Below are 22,493 nucleotides of genomic sequence, written 5' to 3'. Positions count from 1 at the left end.
CCCTCTTTCCTTCCCCTCTGATGCACGTTACCCCCCTCTTTCCTTCCCCTCTGATACACGTTACCACCCTCTTTCCTTCCCCATGGATACACGTTACCCCCCTCTTTCCTTCCCCAGGGATACACATTACCCCCCTCTTTCCTTCCCCTCTGATACACATTACCCCCCTCTTTCCTTCCCCTCTGATACACGTTACCCCCCTCTTTCCTTCCCCAGGGATACACGTTACCCCCCTCTTTCCTTCCCCAGGGATACACGTTACCCCCCTCTTTCCTTCCCCTCTGATACACGTTACCCCCCCTCTGATACACGTTACCCCCCTCTTTCCTTCCCCTCTGATACACGTTACCCCCCTCTTTCCTTCCCCTCTGATACACGTTACCCCCCTCTTTCCTTCCCCTCTGATACACGTTACCCCCCCTCTGATACACGTTACCCCCCTCTTTCCTTCCCCTCTGATACACGTTACCCCCCTCTTTCCTTCCCCTCTGATACACGTTACCCCCCTCTTTCCTTCCCTTGATACACATCATCCACCTCTTACATTTATCTTTTTTTAAACGTTCTTTCTCTTTTTCAGCCTATGGTTTTCATCGGTCACCACCTAACAACAAACCTTCATACAATTAATGGATAATGTTTCCTATCGACAAAAAAGGAATCACAGTCACCAAACAAGTGGATAGTTACGCCAGTTGAATTGGTTGCTGTTCAAACAAACATTTGATGAAATGCATGCAATCTGATCCAGCACAGCGCCCCAGTACGGCCATTGCCTTTACCAGAGCAATGCATGTTATGTATTGGCCTGAGGCCTAGCTCTGATCAGGCCATTGACAACAAACTAGTTTGGCAATGTGTGTTTACTCAAACGGGGGGAGCTGGAATAAATCCTCTTTGGAAAAGTAATGTGTGTGGCACAGTGTTTAACACAAAAACCTCAATCAAGTAGCAAACGATTTGTCATAGGCATATAAATCTGACTCTTCTCTTAGCTATCTGGTAGTGGGTCAGTGTGAAATATTAAAAGTGTAGCTAGCTATAGGTATGCTTAAACTGGCCAAGGCATAGGTTAGGTTGTGTAAGTCGGTGTAGGTTAAAGTGGGGTTGCGGAGACACCCGAAGACTCGCTGAACTACACACAAGGTTAGTTCATGCATGACACGGGCTATTTCTAGCATAGGTTTCAAGCAGAGGTCACGCTGTAAAATGGACGAGAAAGTCCAAATGTACTGCTAGCTGGGTAATAACTCGCTTTCAGTCTGTGCATGAGAGTTGTGGCTCAAGTGTGTCTTGACAATGATCTGAATGTGTATAGCTAGCTAACGTTGTTACCTAAGGCAGGGGTTCCCAACCATGGGTACTTGGCTCATAGGGGGTACTGGTGAAAACTCATGAGACCATAGGCTTACTACAGTAAAATGCATATGAGGGGGTAGGCTACTTCAGGGGTACCCAGGGCAGAGCACACAATTCAGTTGGTGTTACAACAACCGAAAAGGCTTGGGAACCAATGACCAAAGGCATTAGATCCGTGTTACATGCCTGACAAGTCACACTCCTTAATTAATAAAAAAAACATAATGCTAGCAAAACTAGCTAATTAGTTAGCAAATACGCTCCTAATCACTAGCTAGTAAGCTAAGTGAATGATTCTAGTGATATTCCTACCAACTGAGCACAGCTAGCTATCCAAATATGTATATTTCATTAATATAGTTAAGAGGGAAACGCAAGCCATTTCCTTAGCAGTTTAGCTAGACCCCGGACTGGTGGCATTCTGTCCTTGGGTTGGGCTACGGTCTATTCCCCGGTAGTTAACGTTATGGCCTTGGAAATAAATTAAAACAAGCTTTTTCCGAACCCAAACATTCGATACACGTGGAAATTGAATTGGTACTTCTCTCCTACCTGACTTAGCGCAGACAGGGAGCGCCCAAGTGTCCTGCAAAAACATCGGGAATGCGATAACATAGCGTCAACAGAGGTGTCAAAACGACCAAGGAAGCAGTACGGAAGTTCAGAACACCTGGGATGGTAGTAGGGGCGGTACCGTGGGTCACGACTAGAAGGGATCCACCTTTTGTCAAATGAACATCAGATTTTACTTTTCGTAGCAGCAGATTAAGGAGCATTTACGCAGTGTGTTATTAAGAGAATTGACGTGGCAGTTTAGGATCATTAGGTTAGGGTTAGATAAAACTGTCTATTTTTGACGTTCATTTGACAAAAGATGGATATCATCTAGCTATGACTGCTGCAGACTGCCCCGACAGGAAATAACGAGGGACAAACCAATGTCGTTTTTATGATAGGGGAGATAGCTCATACCAAATAAATGATGTACAACTACAGACAGTCCAGAAGTTTAGGCTTCCTTTTGTTCGCTAAAATATTTAACACAACTTTAAATAAGGTTTTAATTGCTTTAGAGGCTTATTAATTCAATCGTCTTGGGGTTTTATGTGACCAATGTATGAAACGAAAATGCGTGTGTGTAAAATGGTGTGGGTGGGGAAACAAAAATAAGAACCTCACTTACATACTTTCTACATCCAAAATAAACATTTTCCAAGAAATGTCGGATGCTTTTGTCTTTCATCCAGTTCCCACGGGGGGGCGGTAATGGTACGTGCTAATTTATATGAGGTTGATTTAATTATAGGGTGCCACGCCCCCTCCTCGTGTGGATTGATTGTGGATGAAATACAGTAACCCAGTTAAAATAACTCCTTCTCCCCTGTGGCACGCATCATTTCAGCTCTCGTCTCTGGACAGCTACTGGACGTCTACATTCACTCAGAGCAACTGGTAGGCAGGCATCCTTTTTTTGTTGTTGTCGGGTTTTTGGAAGTAGACACGTGAAAAGTAGGCACTTAGGTTGCAACAAAATCTTCTCGACATAGAGTATGCTCATTTAAAGTAACGTGTTCTTTTTATTAAAATAAATAGTGTGATTTGGATTTGATCAAATTAATCACAGATATTCTCGTTTGGGTCTTAACTTAACTCGTCTGCTGCTACTTTGATATATGGAGCATTTATATATAAAAGAAAAGGCTAGTGTCAGTCATTTCAGTGAACAGTTTTCTTTAAAAAAAATGTCGATTTTAATTGTGCTTCTACAGGATGCATATGTGCATAATTCCTTCATTGACATTACCTTAACAATCTTTTGAGGTAAAAACGTGAGTAATATTGTTTGCTTCTGCTGTTGTCTAGTAGATGACTTCACAAAACGCATAACTTTCAAAAATGCCAGTAAAATACAGTATTTCATATTTATTACCCATGGCAAAATGTTAGTTTTAAATCACAAATACACTATTTTAGTTCATCTGTTAAATATAGTTTTGTTTTGTCGTTAAAATTATATGTAGTTTTCTGGGGAAAATAAAATTTTGTAGTATTGATGATTTTCCATCAGTAGTATTGATGATTTTCCATCAGTAGTATTGATGATTTTCCATCAGTAGTATTGATGATTTTCCATCAGTAGTATTGATGATTTTCCATCAGTAGTATTGATGATTTTCCATCAATACTGCAATATTGTTTTCTTTTAAAAGATTTTATTACAACAGTTGCTAATGTTAAATGCTTTCTAAAGACCTGTTTTTCCTATAAACTATATTTGTGGTTATATACGTTTATTTTGCATGAAGCATGGAGCCAAGCCTTTTGGACCACAACATGCATCATTCCTCCAGCAGCACCTACCCAGAGGACAGGACAGAGAATCCTCCCTCCTTTCCACACAACAACACATACAACTCCTCCTCCCCTCAGTCCTCCTCTCAGTCAAGTGGTGGATCCCTTATCTCTACGCTCCTACAGACAACCATAGAGAGTAAAAGAACCCTGCAGGAGAGCACCACTGCATATTACCCCCCAGACACTCCCATGTCCAGCTCTGCCTTGACGAATCTTAACCAGGTGGACCACCACAGCAGCAGTACCACCATGGCACCTCTGTCTCCAGCCAGCCAGGCATCCACCGGGGCCAGTCCCACTAGATTCAGACCCAATGAGGCCGGGTTGACCCAGGACTGGATGCTGGAGCTGGTTGACAGACACCGGGCCAAGCGTGCCAGAGTGGAGAACATCATCAGAGGCATGGCAGGCTCTCCTCTCAGTGTTTATTTCACAGGTGAAGGGTTTGGTGAAGGGGAGACCACTCCAACCAGGCACCTTCAGGGTGAGATGTTGGAAAACAAGAGGAAACAGAGGGTGCCGCGGCACCAGGACCTCCCCAGGACGGGAGGCGTTAGCGGGAAGAGTACGGACGATGGACACACACTGAGGAAGCAGCTTCAGACCATGCAGAGGCTCCTGGGTCAACTCCAGGCCAGGTTCATCCAGGTCTACGAGACTCAGACTAATGAGTCTGAAGAGGATGACCACCATAGTACTTGGAACAAAGAATATGTGGAGACAAAGACATCTCCTGGTGAGGGGTTCTTGGACCCTTACAGTGAGTTTAACAATAAGACACCTTTAGATAAAGGTCATCTGGGATGGATGAATAACAAGCAAACTGACTACCTTCACTCGAACCCAGACAACGAAGACAAACTCCTAGCAGACATTCTCAAGTATGAACTCTCCAGAGCAGTAAACTCGAGCGTTGACTCAATTTTCAAAAACATATCGCATGCTTTCGTCAAGTCACCACAGCTACACGTTGAGGATGGTGGAATGGTGGAAACAGACGATGAGACCGTGTTCCTCAGCTCTCGCGAGCCAGCGTCAACATCCACCCATGTAGACAGCATGTCACGACTCCCCTCATGTTCCGAGAGTGGTATGGCCCAACAACTACCAGAGATTCAAACCGAGGCTCTATCTCTGGTTGTTCAAAAGCCTGCTTCAATGACTCGCCCATGTTCTCTAAACCTAACAGTGAAAAGGCCTCTCCATTTCCACCAGCCTCCAGTCCTATACAACCACCCCACTGCTCTACAGGAAAGCCACCAAGTACTGGACAACCTGAAACACGACAGCTCCCATCACGATACCTTCGGAGGGCTCCAGTGTAGACCCAGTACCATGGGTCTGCCTACCCCAGAGATAGTTGACTTACCGTGGGATCCGGTCATAGTGAGGTCCAGGGTGACCTCCAGGCCACCCGGGAGTCCTCAGGTTAACCAACCCATGACCACAGGGCATCACGTGCTTCTGGACAGTCTCCCTCACATCAAGATGGACTGTGGTAGCTTTCAGAGTATGGTGAAAAGGACCTCGTATGTGCTGAATGTATCCTTTTACAAGAGCTTTCTCTTCTTCTTCTTTATTGAAGGTGTTTTTCCACGTGTTATTCAGACAGAAAGGAAATGAGGTGGGGTTGACCGGCAAGTGGGAGAAACGGTGTTTAACTATAGAATACTACCATATACTTTACATTGAGTGAAGCCAGTGAATCTGTGATATTAGAGTGAAGTCAGTGAATCTGTGATATTATAGTGGAGTCAGTGAATCTGTGATATTATAGTGGAGTCAGTGAATCTGTGATATTATAGTGAAGTCAGTGAATCTGTGATATTATAGTGAAGTCAGTGAATCTGTGATATTATAGTGAAGCCAGTGATTCTGTGATATTATAGTGAAGCCAGTGATTCTGTGATATTATAGTGAAGTCAGTGAATCTGTGATATTATAGTGAAGTCAGTGAATCTGTGATATTATAGTGAAGTCAGTGAATCTGTGATATTATAGTGAAGTCAGTGAAATCAGTCATTTATTAACCATTTTACCAGGTCAGATGACTGAAAACATATCGTCTCTTTTACAGTAATAACCTGGGGGAAGAGTTACAGGGGGAAGAGAGGGGATGAATAAGACAATTGGAAGCTGGGGATGATTAGGTGGTCATGATGGTGGGATGAGGGCCAGATTGGGTATTTAGCCAGGACACCGGGGTTAACACCCCTACTCTTACCATAAGGGATGAATCAACATTTACAGAATGGTTACATGGAGGAAAATGGAGAGGGTCATGCTTTTTCAATTTCAGTCTAGTGGAGGATTTAGTCTTTTTTTAATGTAGTCTAGTGGAGGGTTTAGTCTTTTTTTAATGTAGTCTAGTGGAGGGTTTAGTCTTTTTTTAATGTAGTCTAGTGGAGGGTTTAGTCTTTTTTTAATGTAGTCTAGTGGAGGGTTTAGTATTTTTTAATGTAGTCTAGTGGAGGGTTTAGTCTTTTTTTAATGTAGTCTAGTGGAGGGTTTAGTATTTTTTAATGTAGTCTAGAGGAGGCTTTATAGGCTAGTTAGAGTGGAGTTTTTATGCAGCTTAACCAGTGGCTGTGCTGTGTAGGGCTACGGTGGCACTTCAGGAGGAGAGTCAAAGGCATCTGCCTGAAAATAATGTTTGATGAATTGCCTAGTTAAATAAAGGTTAGTCCTAGTTAAAAAAAAAAAAAAACATGCGCGTGGACTAGCCTATGTTCTGTTCAGCTTGAGAAGGAGAGCGCAAAGATGAAAAGGAGGACCGGAGGTTAACTTTGATTAGCTTGCTACTATTATCATCTATTTTATTAACAACAATATGTTTCTTGCTCATTATGTATTTGTCAGAGTTAAGTGATATATCAGGGAACGGCAGGTAGCCTAGTGGTTAGAGCAGGTAGCCTAGTGGTTAGAGTGTTGGGCCAGTAACCGGAAGGTTGCTAGATTGAATCCCGGAGCTGACAAGTTAGAAATATGTTGTTCTGCCTTTGACCAAGGCAGTTAAACCTAGTGTTCCTAGGTTGTCATTGTAAATAAGAATTTGTCCTTAACTGACTTGCCAAGTTAAATAGAGATAAAATTACAGCTTGTTTATGCTAGAAACAAGCTGTAAAAACCTGGGAAAGTCTTGACTCTGATGCATTATGGGGGATATCATTGTTTCATTTCTTTGACATTCAGACATTCGCTCCTTTGCACCCCATTATTTCTATCTCTACTTTGCACATTCTTCCACTGCAAATCTACCATTCCAGTGTTTTACTTGCTAAATTGTATTTACTTTGCCACCATGGCATTTTTTTTTTGCCTTTACCTCCCTTATCTCACCTCATTTGCTCACATCGTATATAGACTTGTTTATACTGTGTTATTGACTGTATGTTTGTTTTACTCCATGTGTAACACTGTGTCGTTGTATGTGTCGAACTGCTTTGCTTTATCTTGGCCAGGTAGCAATTGTAAATGAGAACTTGTTCTCAACATGCCTACCTGGTTAAATAAAGGTGAAATAAATAAATAAATAAAATAAGAGGCTGAGCTACAACCTTCTATAGCCAAGAAGACAAAAAATGAACTTTGCTTGGGAAGTAATCTAATTCTGTCATTATCAATTGATTAAGCGATTCACTTTCTGTACAATAGAAGATGTTTAAACTCAGACAGCTTTTAGGGAAACACTTGTGACCTCCTCTCGTTGGGTCAAGCCACGGAAGAGTAGCCAGCAGTTAAAGCTGACATTTTTCTGCGTCAGTAGTCCTACTCTGTCTGGGGTAGAAAAGGTAGGTCCTACTCTGTCTGGGGTGGAAAGGTAGGTCCTACTCTGTCTGGGGTGGAAAGGTAGGTCCTACTCTGTCTGGGGTGGATAGGTAGGTCCTACTCTGTCTGGGGTGGATAGGTAGGTCCTACTCTGTCTGGGGTGGATAGGTAGGTCCTACTCTGTCTGGGGTGGATAGGTAGGTCCTACTCTGTCTGGGGTGGATAGGTAGGTCCTACTCTGTCTGGGGTGGATAGGTAGGTCCTACTCTGTCTGGGGTGGATAGGTAGGTCCTACTCTGTCTGGGGTGGATAGGTAGGTCCTACTCTGTCTGGGGTGGATAGGTAGGTCCTACTCTGTCTGGGGTGGATAGGTAGGTCCTACTCTGTCTGGGGTGGATAGGTAGGTCCTACTCTGTCTGGGGTGGATAGGTAGGTCCTACTCTGTCTGGGGTGGATAGGTAGGTCCTACTCTGTCTGGGGTGGATAGGTAGGTCCTACTCTGTCTGGGGTAGAAAAGGTAGGTCCTACTCTGTCTGGGGTAGAAAAGGTAGGTCCTACTCTGTCTGGGGTAGATAGGTAGGTCCTACTCTGTCTGGGGTGGATAGGTAGGTCCTACTCTGTCATTTTGGTCATTTGTGTGGTATTAAAAATATTCTGCTAATATGTAAATCAAATCAAAGTTTATTTGTCATGTGCGCTGAATACAACAGGTGTAGTAGACCTTACAGTGAAATGCTGAATACAACAGGTGTAGTAGACCTCACAGTGAAATGCTGAATACAACAGGTGTAGTAGACCTTACAGTGAAATGCTGAATACAACAGGTGTAGTAGACCTTACAGTGAAATGCTGAATACAACAGGTGTAGTAGACCTTACAGTGAAATGCTGAATACAACAGGTGTAGTAGACCTTACAGTGAAATGCTGAATACAACAGGTGTAGTAGACCTTACAGTGAAATGCTGAATACAACAGGTGTAGTAGACCTCACAGTGAAATGCTGAATACAACAGGTGTAGTAGACCTTACAGTGAAATGCTGAATACAACAGGTGTAGAGACCTTACAGTGAAATACTTACTTACAGGCTCTAACCAATAGTGCAAAAAAGGTATTAGGTGAACAATAGGTAGGTAAAGAAATAAAAACAACAGTAAAAAGACAGGCTATATACAGTAGAGGCTATATACAGACACCTGTTAGTCAGGCTGATTGAGGTAGTATGTACATGTAGATATGGTTAAAGTGACTATGCATATATGATAAACAGAGAGTAGCAGTAGTGTAAAAGAGGGGTTGGCGGGTGGTGGGACACAATGCAGATAGCCCGGTTAGCCAATGTGCTGGAGCACTGGTTGGTCGGGCTAATTGAGTTAGTATGTACTTGAATGTATAGTTAAAGTGACTATGCATATATGATAAACAGAGAGTAGCAGCAGTGTAAAAAGAGGGGTTGGGGGGGGGGGAACACAATGCAAATAGTCCGGGTAGTCCTTTGATTACCTGTTCAGGAGTCTTATGGCTTGGGGGTAAAAACTGTTGAGAAGCCTTTTTGTCCTAGACTTGGCACTCTAGTACCGCTTGCCATGCGATAGTAGAGAGAACAGTCTATGACTGGTTTGGCTGGGATCTTTGACAATTTGTTGGGCCTTCCTCTGACACCGCCTGGTATAGAGGTCCTGGATAGCAGGGAGCTTGGCCACAGTGATGTACTGGGCCGTACGCACTACCCTCTGTAGTGCCTTGCGGTCATAGGCCGAGCAGTTGCCGTACCATGCAGTGATGCAACCGGTCAGGATGCTCTCGACGTTGCAGCTGTAGAACCTTTTGAGGATCTCAGGACCCATGCCAAATCTTTTTAGTTTCCCGAGGGGGAATGGACTTTGTCGTGCCCTCTTCACAACTGTCTTGGTGTGTTTGGACCATTCTAGTTTGTTGTTGTGGCCACCAAGGAACTTGAAGCTCTCAACCTGCTCCCCTACAGCCCCGTCGATGACGGGGGTACTATGGGTTGAACCCTGAGCTGTAGTCAATGAAAAGCATTCTCACATAAGTGTTCCTTTTATCCAGGTGTGAAAGGGCAGTGTGGAGTGATATAGCGTTTGCATCATCTGTGGATCTGTTGGGATAATGCAAATTGGAGTGGGTCTAGGGTTTCTGGGATAATGGTGTTGATGTAAGCCATTACCAACCTTTCAAAGCACTTCATGGCTACAGACGTGAGTGCTATGGGTCTGTAGTCATTTAGGCAGGTTGCCTTTGTGTTCTTGGGCACAGGGACTATGGTGGTCTGCCCGAAACATGTTGGTTTTACAATGTCAGTGAAGACACCTGCCAGTTGGTCAGCACATGCCCAGAGCACACGTCCTGGTAATCCATCTGGCCCGCAGCCTTGTGAATGTTGACCTGTTTTAAAGGTCTTACTCACGTTGCCTACGGAGAGCAGGTTCACACAGTCGTCTGGAACAGCTGATGCTCTCATGCATGCCTCAGTGTTGCTTGCCTCAACGTGAGCATAGAAGTGATTTAGCTCGTCTGGTCTAGGCTCGTGTCACTGGGCAGCTCGCGGCTGTGCTTCAGTAATATTAGTTATTGTCAGTAATATTAGTTAGTCAGTAATATTAGTTAGTCAGTGAATCAGTAAAATGAGTGTTATATGTTGTAGTCAAGCCTGAACTGTGTTTTTCAAATGCATGGCATTTCCACCAAGATATTCTTTGGTAGGCTTTCTTTAGTGAGGCAATTGGCTTCTGATATACAGTAGTACAACTCACATCAATAATACCGTGTCTAAGAAAGCTTCTGCCTGTCTTTTGAGGTTTAGCTAAGTGTCTCACAATAATAACCTTCCTCTGCCCACAAGGATAGTCCATAAACAAGTATCCAATGTTCTTCTGTCTTTCCAGGAGAACAATATCTATGAGGCTTGGGGGAGCATTAGTAGCTGTGGTAGGATGCATTTCAAGGAGAATTTGCCCTTTTGATCTTGTGATCTCTACTTCTAAGGAAATTGCCTCTACTATCTGAGTGTAGTCTAATGATTGCAGAACAGAGAAAAACATTGATGTAAAAATAATATCTGTCTTAAGATGTGTCAGGAACCGAAGCTTGTTTTCAAAGGAGGTCTATGCTTAGGCTATAATGAAGTGTAGCAATATAGTGAAAACCTATTTTGTGATGAAAACAATCAAAGGGAACAGGACATGATTCACTCTAGGAATACAATATATTTTCATGCAGTCATGTTCTGATGTATGCATGGTTCGAGTACATTGTGTTAGCTACGTAACCTGACATGGTCTGACCACACCGCACCTGAATGTGTTAACTCCATAACCTGCCATGTAGGAGGGTCTGACCACACAGCACCTGAAGAAAGCCAAGTTGATGTTCTTCTACACTCGCTACCCGAGTTCCAACGTACTCAAAACCTTTTTCTCCGATGTCCAGGTATTAAAAAAGTATCTTGTTAATGAATGACCTATCCTATGGTGTGTTCTACTGGTAGAGTGAAGGACCTATCCTATGGTGTGTTCTACTGGTGTTCTACTGGTAGAGTGAAGGACCTATGCTATGGTGTGTTCTACTGGTAGAGTGAATGACCTATCCTATGGCGTGTTCTACTGGTAGAGTGAAGGACCTATCCTATGGCGTGTTCTACTGGTAGAGTGAATGACCTATCCTATGGCGTGTTCTACTGGTAGAGTGAATGACCTATGCTATGGTGTGTTCTACTGGTAGAGTGAATGACCTATCCTATGGCGTGTTCTACTGGTAGAGTGAAGGACCTATCCTATGGCGTGTTCTACTGGTAGAGTGAAAGAGCTATCCTATGGCGTGTTCTACTGGTAGAATGAATGACCTATCCTATGGCGTGTTCTACTGGTAGAGTGAAGGACCTATCCTATGGTGTGTTCTACTGGTAGAGTGAAGGTCCTATCCAATGGCGTGTTCTACTGGTAGAGTGAAGGACCTATCCTATGGCGTGTTCCACTGGTAGAGTGAAGGACCTATCCTATGGCGTGTTCTACTGGTAGAGTGAAGGACCTATCCTATGGCGTGTTCTACTGGTAGAGTGAAGGACCTATCCTATGGCGTGTTCTACTGGTAGAGTGAAGGACCTATCCTATGGCGTGTCCTACTGGTAGAGTGAATGACCTATCCTATGGCGTGTTCTACTGGTAGAGTGAAGGACCTATCCTATGGCGTGTCCTACTGGTAGAGTGAAGGTCCTATCCAATGGCGTGTTCTACTGGTAGAGTGAAGGACCTATCCTATGGCGTGTTCCACTGGTAGAGTGAAGGACCTATCCTATGGCGTGTTCTACTGGTAGAGTGAAGGACCTATCCTATGGCGTGTTCTACTGGTAGAGTGAAGGACCTATCCTATGGCGTGTTCTACTGGTAGAGTGAAGGACCTATCCTATGGCGTGTCCTACTGGTAGAGTGAATGACCTATCCTATGGCGTGTTCTACTGGTAGAGTGAAGGACCTATCCTATGGCGTGTCCTACTGGTAGGGTGAATGACCTATCCTATGGCGTGTTCTACTGGTAGAGTGAATGACCTATCCTATGGCGTGTTCTACTGGTAGAGTGAATGACCTATCCTATGGCGTGTCCTACTGGTAGGGTGAATGACCTATCCTATGGCGTGTTCTACTGGTAGAGTGAAGGACCTATCCTATGGCGTGTTCTACTGGTAGAGTGAAGGACCTATCCTATGGTGTGTTCTACTGGTAGAGTGAAGGACCTATCCTATGGCGTGTCCTACTGGTAGAGTGAAGGACCTATCCTATGGCGTGTCCTACTGGTAGAGTGAAGGACCTATCCTATGGCGTGTTCTACTGGTAGAGTGAAGGACCTATCCTATGGTGTGTTCTACTGGTAGAGTGAAGGACCTATCCTATGGCGTGTTCTACTGGTAGGGTGAATGACCTATCCTATGGCGTGTCCTACTGGTAGAGTGAAGGACCTATCCTATGGCGTGTTCTACTGGTAGGGTGAAGGACCTATCCTATGGTGTGTTCTACTGGTAGAGTGAAGGACCTATCCTATGGCGTGTTCTACTGGTAGAGTGAAGGACCTATCCTATGGCGTGTTCTACTGGTAGGGTGAAGGACCTATCCTATGGCGTGTTCTACTGGTAGGGTGAAGGACCTATCCTATGGTGTGTTCTACTGGTAGAGTGAAGGACCTATCCTATGGCGTGTCCTACTGGTAGAGTGAAGGACCTATCCTATGGTGTGTTCTACTGGTAGAGTGAATGACCTATCCTATGGCGTGTTCTACTGGTAGAGTGAATGACCTATCCTATGGTGTGTTCTACTGGTAGAGTGAATGACCTATCCTATGGTGTGTTCTACTGGTAGAGTGAAGGACCTATCCTATGGCGTGTTCTACTGGTAGGGTGAAGGACCTATCCTATGGCGTGTTCTACTGGTAGAGTGAATGACCTATCCTATGGTGTGTTCTACTGGTAGAGTGAAGGACCTATCCTATGGCGTGTTCTACTGGTAGAGTGAATGACCTATCCTATGGCGTGTTCTACTGGTAGAGTGAATGACCTATCCTATGGTGTGTTCTACTGGTAGGGTGAAGGACCTATCCTATGGTGTGTTCTACTGGTAGGGTGAATGCCTGAATGGGCAATGAGATAAAATCCCTTAATTGAAAACAATCATTGAACACATAACTGTGGGCGATTTGCTTTTATTCAAATAGTTCACACATGATTTATTGACAAAGACAGTCGAAAACAGTGGGATGACCAACACACACACACACACACACACACAAACTAAATAAAATGCTACAAAATGAAATAACAAAAATAATGAATAACTTAAGAATGTACTTACTGTTTTGTTTCTTTGCGTCCCCATACAGCTCACTCGGTGTGTCACGTCCCAGCTGATTAAATGGTTCAGTAACTTCAGAGAGTTCTACTATATTCAGATGGAGAAGTTTGCCCGCCAGGCCCGAGTGGAGGGGGTTAACAGTGTGAGGGACGTAGCAGTGAGCAGAGACTCGGAGCTCTTCAGAGCCCTCAACATGCACTACAACAAGGCCAATGACTTTCAGGTAGGCTAAAACATCTCGTTGGTGTATTCAAAGAGAATCTCGCTCGTGTTAGTCATTTAGCCTCATATGACCATCCTGATCTAGAGAGTTTTCATTCTGTTTTGCTAAGTGGATTTACACTGAATAAAAAAAAATATATAAAAAATGTAAAAAAAATTGTATAGAGGAACAAATGTCAGACCAGGATGGTCATAAGAGGCTATTCATTGTGCTGCTCACGCCTTCACATCTCTAATGTATTTATAATGCAGATCTTCACCAATAAATACATCTTAAGTTTGCTCAGGTGGATCAGACAGCCAAAGGATAAAATAGTATGCATAATACATTGTTTATGGGTGGTTGGCATGTACAACAGGTGTGTTAGTCTACATGTACAACAGGTGTGTTAGTCTACATGTACAACAGGTGTGTTAGTCTACATGTACAACAGGTGTGTTAGTCTACATGTACAACAGGTGTGTTAGTCTACATGTACAACAGGTGTGTTAGTCTACATGTACAACAGGTGTGTTAGTCTACATGTACAACAGGTGTGTTAGTCTACGTGTACAACAGGTGTGTTAGTCTACGTGTACAACAGGTGTGTTAGTCTACGTGTACAACAGGTGTGTTAGTCTACGTGTACAACAGGTGTGTTAGTCTACGTGTACAACAGGTGTGTTAGTCTACATGTACAACAGGTGTGTTAGTCTACATGTACAACAGGTGTGTTAGTCTACATGTACAACAGGTGTGTTAGTCTACATGTACAACAGGTGTGTTAGTCTACATGTACAACAGGTGTGTTAGTCTACATGTACAACAGGTGTGTTAGTCTACATGTACAACAGGTGTGTTAGTCTACATGTACAACAGGTGTGTTAGTCTACATGTACAACAGGTGTGTTAGTCTACATGTACAACAGGTGTGTTAGTCTACATGTACAACAGGTGTGTTAGTCTACATGTACAACAGGTGTGTTAGTCTACATGTACAACAGGTGTGTTAGTCTACGTGTACAACAGGTGTGTTAGTCTACGTGTACAACAGGTGTGTTAGTCTACGTGTACAACAGGTGTGTTAGTCTACGTGTACAACAGGTGTGTTAGTCTACGTGTACAACAGGTGTGTTAGTCTACATGTACAACAGGTGTGTTAGTCTACATGTACAACAGGTGTGTTAGTCTACATGTACAACAGGTGTGTTAGTCTACATGTACAACAGGTGTGTTAGTGGAAGTCTACATGTACAACAGGTGTGGAAGTCTACATGTACAACAGGTGTGGAAGTCTACATGTACAACAGGTGTGTTAGTCTACATGTACAACAGGTGTGTTAGTCTACATGTACAACAGGTGTGTTAGTCTACATGTACAACAGGTGTGTTAGTGGAAGTCTACATGTACAACAGGTGTGGAAGTCTACATGTACAACAGGTGTGTTAGTCTACATGTACAACAGGTGTGTTAGTGGAAGTTTACATGTACAACAGGTGTGTTAGGGGAAGTCTACATGTACAACAGGTGTGTTAGTGGAAGTTTACATGTACAACAGGTGTGCTAGTGGAAGTCTACATGTACAACTGATACACAGCACTATGTGAACACACCTTCAAATTAGTGGATTCGGGCTATTTAAGCCACACCCGTTGCTGACAGGTGTATATAATCAAGCACACCGCCATGCAATCTCCATAGACAAACATTGGCAGCAGAATAGCCTTACTGAAGAGCTCGGTGACTTTCAAATGTGGCACCGTCATAGGATGCCACCTTTCCAACAAATCAGTTTGTCAAATTTCTGCCCTGCTAGAGCTGCCCCGGTCAACTGTAAGTGCTGTTATTGTGAAGTTGAAACGTCTAGGAGCAACAACGGCTCAGCCGCAAAGTGGTAGGCCACCAAAGCTCACAGAAAGGGACAACCAAGTGCTGAAGCGCGTAAAAAATAATCTGTCCTGGATTGCAACACTCACTACTGAGGTCCAAACTGCCTCTGGAAGCAACGTCGGCACTAGAACGGTTCGTCGGAAGCTTCATGAAATGTGTTTCCATGGACGAGCAGCCGCACACAAGACTAAGATCACCATGTGCAATGCCAAGCGTCGGCTGGAGAGGTGTGAAGCTCACCGCCGTTGGACTCTGGAGCAGTGGAAACACGTTCTCTGGAGTGATGAATCACGCTTCACCATCTGGCAGTCCGACAGACGAATCTGGGTTTGACGGATGCCAGGAGAACGTTACCTGCCCGACTGCATAGTGGCAACTGTAAAGTTTGGTGGAGGAGGAATAATGGTCTGGGGCTGTTTTTCATGGTTCGGGCCCCTTAGTTCCAGTGAATTAAAATCTTAACACTACAGCTTACAATGACATTCTAGATGATTCTGTGTTTCCAACTTTATGGTAACAGTTTGAGGAAGGCCCTTTCCTGTTTCAGCATGACAATTCCCCCGTGTATAAAGCGAGGTCCATACAGAAATGGTTTGTCAAGATCGGTGTGGAAGAACTTGACTAGCCTGCACAGAGCCCTGACCTCAAGCCCGTCGAATACCTTTGGGATGAATTGGAACGCCGACTGCGAGCCAGGCCTAATCGCCCAACCACAGTCCCTGACCTCACCAATACTCTTGTGGCTGAATGGAAGCAAGTCCCTGCAGCAATGTTCCAACATCTAGTGGAAAGCCTTCCCAGAAGAGTGGAGGCTGTTATAGCAGCAATGTTCCAACATCTAGTGGAAAGCCTTCCCAGAAGAGTGGAGGCTGTTATAGCAGCAAAGGGGAGACCAACTCTATATTAATGCCCATGATTTCGGAATATGTTTGACGAGCAGGTGTCCACATACTTTTGGCCATGTAGTGTACTGTATTTTAGTGCAAGTCTAAACACAGATTTTTGTTTGAGTGTTATACCTGTACACATCTACAAAGATCAATGCAGTATGGTGAGTTGGTGAACACACAAATAAACAAACCACTTCTGTTTGTTTATAAAGATGCATTGTGGGGGTTTTGTTTTGAAGCCACAAACGGGTCCTCGAATCAAAATAGCCCCATAACATCAAAGACCACCACCATACCCACATTGAAAAAATACTACAGTTTACTATAGAATACTCTTGTATACTTACTATAGAATTATATTGTATTCTGTAGTATACTATACTACTCTAGTTTCCCTTGATCATGTAGTGCTTACTGTATAATTGTGTAGTATACTGTAAAATATTATACTCCACACTATAGTATACCTCGATCATGTAGCATTTGGTAGTATTACTGTACGGCAAATTGTGTCGATATGCTAATATTAATTTGCATATGCCCTGCCCATTCCCCTCCCCCATATCCCAATTTGTGCCACCCATGAGTGAGAAACCTGCATGCCAAGTATAGTCTATATATTGTGTTCCCTACAGGTTAGAGAAAAGGTTAGACCCTATGAACTGAGCTGTTCAGACCCCAGCCCAAGTTATAGGTTTTGGACAATTTGCTCTTAATATTTGTCCAGTTGATTTCCTGAAGGACAAAACCTTATAAAAACTAGATAAGTAAGACAAAACAAAAATACTACAGTAAATACTACTGGCTACAGCAGTAATGTTCACAAAAATACTAGAGTAATTACTAGTCTACTGCAGTAATGTTCACACAAATACTACAGTAATTACTAGTCTACTGCAGTAATGTTCACACAAATACTACAGTAATTACTAGTCTACTGCAGTAATGTTCACACAAATACTACAGTAATTACTAGTCTACTGCAGTAATGTTCACACAAATACTACAGTAATTACTAGTCTACTGCAGTAATGTTCACACATACTACAGTAATTACTAGTCTACTGCAGTAATGTTCACACAAATACTACAGTAATTACTAGTCTACTGCAGTAATGTTCACACAAATACTACAGTAATTACTAGTCTACTGCAGTAATGTTCACACAAATACTACAGTAATTACTAGTCTACTGCAGTAATGTTCACACAAATACTACAGTAATTACTAGTCTACTGCAGTAATGTTCACACATACTACAGTAATTACTAGTCTACTGCAGTAATGTTCACACAAATACTACAGTAATTACTAGTCTACTGCAGTAATGTTCACACACATACTACAGTAATTACTAGTCTACTGCAGTAATGTTCACAAATACTACAGTAATTACTAGTCTACTGCAGTAATGTTTGCAAAAAATACTACAGTAATTACTAGTCTACTGCAGTAATGTTCACAAATACTACAGTAATTACTAGTCTACTGCAGTAATGTTTGCAAAAAATACTACAGTAAATACTAGTCTACTGCAGTAGCTCACAAAAATACTACAGTGAATACTACATATACTACAATCATATCAACAAAACACTATAGAGTAAACACTTTTGTTTTTGTGCAAACAAAAACAGTAGTACTTTTTTTTCCCTCTGGGTATTTTACAGTAGGCATAGGGTTATTTTTCTTCAGATGCATCATTCTTTCAACAACACAACCAACCACTGATGTGCGTGGCCAAAGAGCTCTTGTCATCTTTTTTAAATTTTTATTTTACCTTTATTTAACTGGGCAAGTCAGTTAAGAACAAATTCTTATTTTCAATGACGGCCTAGGTTAACTGCCTGTTCAGGGGCAGAACGACAGATTTGTACCTTGTCAGCTCGGGGATTTGAACTGGTTCCAATCCAAGGGCCAATGCAGTTTAGCCAACTCCAGGTATTTTTTTACACTTGTTGGATGATATTACACTAGAATGATGCAGAAAATAACCTCAAATTTCACGGTGGATCTTTGAAGTTATGGGGCTATTTTGCTTCCAATGGTCCTGGGGGCTTTGTTTTAGGTCAACAGCATCATTAACTTAACTCACTGCCAGGATATTTTAGCCCAAAACTTGGTTGCCTCTGCTAGAAGACTGAAACTTGGCCGCAAGTGGATCTTCCAGCAAGACAACAACCCCAAGAACACATCAAAAATTCAGAAAGAAAGGGTTAATTGACCCCATTGAAAACCGATGGTTTGATTCAAAGAGGACAGTCCGTAAGAGCAGACTAAGAATATCAAGGGTCTGGAAAGATTCTGTATGGACGAATGATCTCAGATCCTTTCCAATGTGTTCTAGAATCTCATAAAACTCTGTGCCATTATCCTCGCAAGGGCAGGTATTGAAAACTTGGGTACCAATATTCACCCCCCCCAGCTTTTAGATAATTTGTTGTGAACCTTTTTCTGTGCTCTTATATTAGCATAAAAAAAGAAATTTGTTTTGTTTTACAAATCGCTCAGTATTTGAATTTAGTTTTTGTTGCTAATCTTTATCTCGGGTGCCAATAATTTTGGGCCTGATTAACAACGTTCATTCAGAGGGGTAGAGTTGGAGAGTTCATTACTTTTGTTGTTGTTGCTTATTCTGTCAGATGTCTTGCTTGCTAAAGCTGGTTGGAGACTAGAATAGTTTATTAGTCCATCAACAGACTGAAATGTTTATTCTGCCGCCCCCCCTTTCAAACAAGCCTCCTGCCAGCCTGTTTACTCACCCAAGCATTGTGATCTCCTCTCTCAGGCCACTGAGCACATGACACAAGTCATTTAGAACAACAGATGGGTGCCAAAAATCCACAAAAATGAATTCATTTCCTGCTGAAGAAATACCCATTTATGTTGGCATAAAAAGCATGTATAACTTACCTTACCATTAACACATCTGACAAAAGTGACAGAATTACATTGTATATGAGAACATGTTCCATATCCTACTCCGATGTCATCATACAGTCCTTGGTCTGTATAGGTTAGAGCTATAATGTTGATCTCAGGGATGGTCAGTCATTGCAGCTCTTGTCTATACATTTGCAAGTGGTTACATTTCTCGAGCACCCATCTTTTTTATCCAAAATGGTGGCGGCTTTGTTTGAATTGCAGATTGCCCTTTTGAAATCTAACTGATTGTGCCTTTTATCCACAGGTCCCCGACAGGTTTCTTGAGGTGGCTGAGATCACACTACAGGAGTTTTACATTGCCATCTCTCTGGCCAGAGACTCAGACCCATCCTGGAAGAAAGTCATCTATAAGGTCATCTGTAAACTGGACAGTGACGTACCGGCTGAATTCAAAGCCCCCTTCACAACGTAGAAAGAGCCAGACAAGAGAGGAGTTTAACCTGTATTAAAAATATATATATATATTTCCCTGCATGTCCCACTGAATTTCAGCATCCTTCAAAAAGCTCACCTCACAACATAGACCTTTTTAGCAATTTGATTTCCACGATTCCTCTCCTTTAAAAAACAAAAACAAATGAGGGAAGAGGAAACTTGTAAACAAATGCACAGGTAAGAAAAGACTCCTACAGTCAGAGAAGTGTGTTTAATCATTTTATGTATAAATATTCTCTCTTAGTGCCAGAGGCCTCTACTGAATATGTGTGTCACTATCAATGTTGACAGTTCTGGATAAAAGCATCTGCAAAATACCATATTAACTGCAGTAGACCTACAGCTAAAATACCATATTAACTGCAGTAGACCTACAGCTAAAATACCCTATTAACTGCAGTAGACCTACAGCTAAAATACCATATTAACTGCAGTAGACCTACAGCTAAAATACCATATTAACTGCAGTAGACCTACAGCTAAAATACCATATTAACTGCAGTAGACCTACAGCTAATATACCATATTAACTGCAGTCTGGCCTTCAGCAGCCTACTATCCATGCCACAAACAGAAAGATCTGCCATGTGCGAGTGTCTGTAGTTGTGTGAATCTCTGGGCAAATTACATTTCTGTTAGACATGTGAATCAAAATGGAATTGGCCTGACGAGCAGCCTTATCAACCAGTATATCATTTTAAAACAGGCATAATGAATTGTACAATGTGTATTTTTTCAACACGATTAACAATAATACAAGAGGCCTTGGTTCACGTTTTTTTTTTATACATACATCAATTGAAACAAGCATTTCGCAGGCATATTAAGTACCTGCAGTATGTTAGGATTATTTGATTAGATAAATCAAAATATCTGTTTTCCAACTCTCAAGAGGACAGAAGGCGGACTGTGGCAAAGGAAAAAGACACAAGAGACAAAAATAAAAGCCACAAGAACAATATTCTTTAATTTTTAAAGCACGTATGGTCACAAGTGAGCTTTCTTTTTCTTCTACTCAAGACAATTTAGGTTTTTACAACAAAAAAAAAAAAATTGTTGCAATTGATGTGACATGTATACAGTCGTGGCCAAATGTTTTGAGAATGACACATACATTTTCAAAGTCTGCTGCCTCAGTTTGTATGATGGCAATTTGCATATACTCCAGAATGTTATGAAGAGTGATCAGATGAATTGCACATAATTGCAATGTTCCTCTTTGCCATGCAAATTAACTGAATCCCCCAACAAAACATTTCCACTGCATTTCAGCCCTGCCACAAAAGGACCAGCTGACATGTCAGTGATTCTCTCGTTAACACAGGTGTGAGTGTTGACGAGGATAAGGCTGGAGATCATGCTGATTGAGTTCGAATAACAGACTGGAAGCTTCAAAAGGAGGGTGGTGCTTGGAATCATTGTTCTTCCTCTGTCAACCATGGTAACCTGCAAGGAAACAGGTGCCGTCATCATTGCTTTGCACAAAAAGGGCTTCACAGGCAAGGATATTCCTGCCAGTAAGATTGCACATAAAATCAACCATTTATCGGATCATCAAGAACTTCAAGGAGAGCGGTTCAATTGTTGTGAAGGTGGCTTCAGGGCGCCCAAGAAAGTCCAGCAAGCGCCAGGATCGTCTCCTAAAGTTGATTCAGCTGCGGGTTCGGGGCACCACCAGTACAGAGCTTGCTCAGGAATTGGCAGCAGGCAGGTGTGAGTGCATCTGCACGCACAGCGAGGCGAAGACTTTTGGAGGATGGCCTGGTGTCAAGAAGGGCAGCAAAGAAGCCACTTCTCTCCTGGAAAAACATCAGGGACAGACTGATATTCTGCAAAAGGTACAGGGATTGGTCTGCTGAGGACTGGGGTAAAGTCCTTTTCTCTGATGAATCCCCTTTCCGATTGTTTGGGGCATCCGTAAAAAAGCTTGTCCGGAGAAGACAAGGTGACCGCTACCATCAGTCCTGTGTCATGCCAAAGGTAAAGCATCCTGAGATCATTCATGTGTGGAGTTGCTTCTCAGCCAAGGGAGTGGGCTCATTCACAATTTTGCCTAAGAACACAGCCATGAATAAAGAATGGTACCAACACATCCTCAGAGAGCAACTTCTCCCAACCATCCAGGAACAGTTTGGTGACGAACAATGCCTTTTCCAGCATGTTGTAGCACCTTGCCAGAAGGCAAAAGTGATAACTAAGTGGCTCAGGGAACAAAACATTTATATTTTGGGTCCATGGCCAGGAAACTCCCCAGACCTTAATCCCATTGAGAACTTGTGGTCAATCCTCAAGAGGCGGGTGGACAAACCCCAAGCATTGATTATGCAAGAATGAGCTGCCATTAGTCAGGATGTGGCCCAGAAGTTAATTGACAGCATGCCAGGGCAGATTGCAGAGGTCTTAAAGGGGTCAACACTGCAAATATTGACTCTTTGCATCAACTTCATGTAATTGTCAATAAAAGCATTTGACACTTATGAAATGCTTGTAATTATACTTCAGTATTCCATAGTAACATCTGACAAAAATATCTACAGACACTGAAGCAGCAAACTTGGTGGAAATTAATATTTGTGTTATTCTCAAAACTTTTGGCCATGACTGTAGAGTAACAATATATAGTTGTAAAACACTGTAGAAAAATCCCATTTCACTTCATACAGCTGAAATGAAAGACGGTTGAATGACACTGAACAAGAAAATTAAAACGTGACATGTGAAGTGTTGGTCCCATGTTTCAGCTGAAATAAAAGATCCCAGAAATGCTCCATACACACAAAAAAAACAT

General features: G+C 42.6%; 1 protein-coding gene and 1 long non-coding RNA gene across 4 annotated transcripts in view; one reads left to right on the top strand and one right to left on the bottom strand.

The window, feature by feature from the left end:
* Positions 1 to 2,268, bottom strand: part of LOC149981375 (uncharacterized) — a 6,588-nt gene extending 4,320 nt beyond the window's left edge. For all 3 annotated transcript variants that reach the window (XR_016497572.1, XR_016497573.1, XR_016497570.1), the window contains exon 1: positions 1,912 to 2,268. This is a non-coding gene — a long non-coding RNA (uncharacterized LOC149981375). The remainder of the gene's footprint in view (positions 1 to 1,911) is intronic.
* A 460-nt stretch (positions 2,269 to 2,728) lies between these two features.
* LOC110529164 (prospero homeobox protein 1-like) lies at positions 2,729 to 22,423 on the top strand. The gene is made up of 6 exons (XM_036984607.2): positions 2,729 to 2,811; positions 3,129 to 3,188; positions 3,666 to 5,256; positions 10,831 to 10,932; positions 13,369 to 13,563; positions 19,515 to 22,423. Exons 3-6 carry the CDS (start codon positions 3,667 to 3,669, stop codon positions 19,680 to 19,682), a joined length of 2,055 nt encoding a protein of 684 aa, XP_036840502.1. The 5' UTR covers positions 2,729 to 2,811; positions 3,129 to 3,188; position 3,666; the 3' UTR covers positions 19,683 to 22,423.
* The last annotated feature ends 70 nt before the right edge of the window (positions 22,424 to 22,493 follow it).

Source organism: Oncorhynchus mykiss, chromosome 8 (assembly GCF_057628025.1).
Source record: "Oncorhynchus mykiss isolate SJ-2025 chromosome 8, ASM5762802v1, whole genome shotgun sequence".
In the NCBI taxonomy this organism is placed as follows: Eukaryota; Metazoa; Chordata; class Actinopteri; order Salmoniformes; family Salmonidae; genus Oncorhynchus; species Oncorhynchus mykiss.
This window is presented reverse-complemented; position numbering and strand designations above follow the sequence as displayed.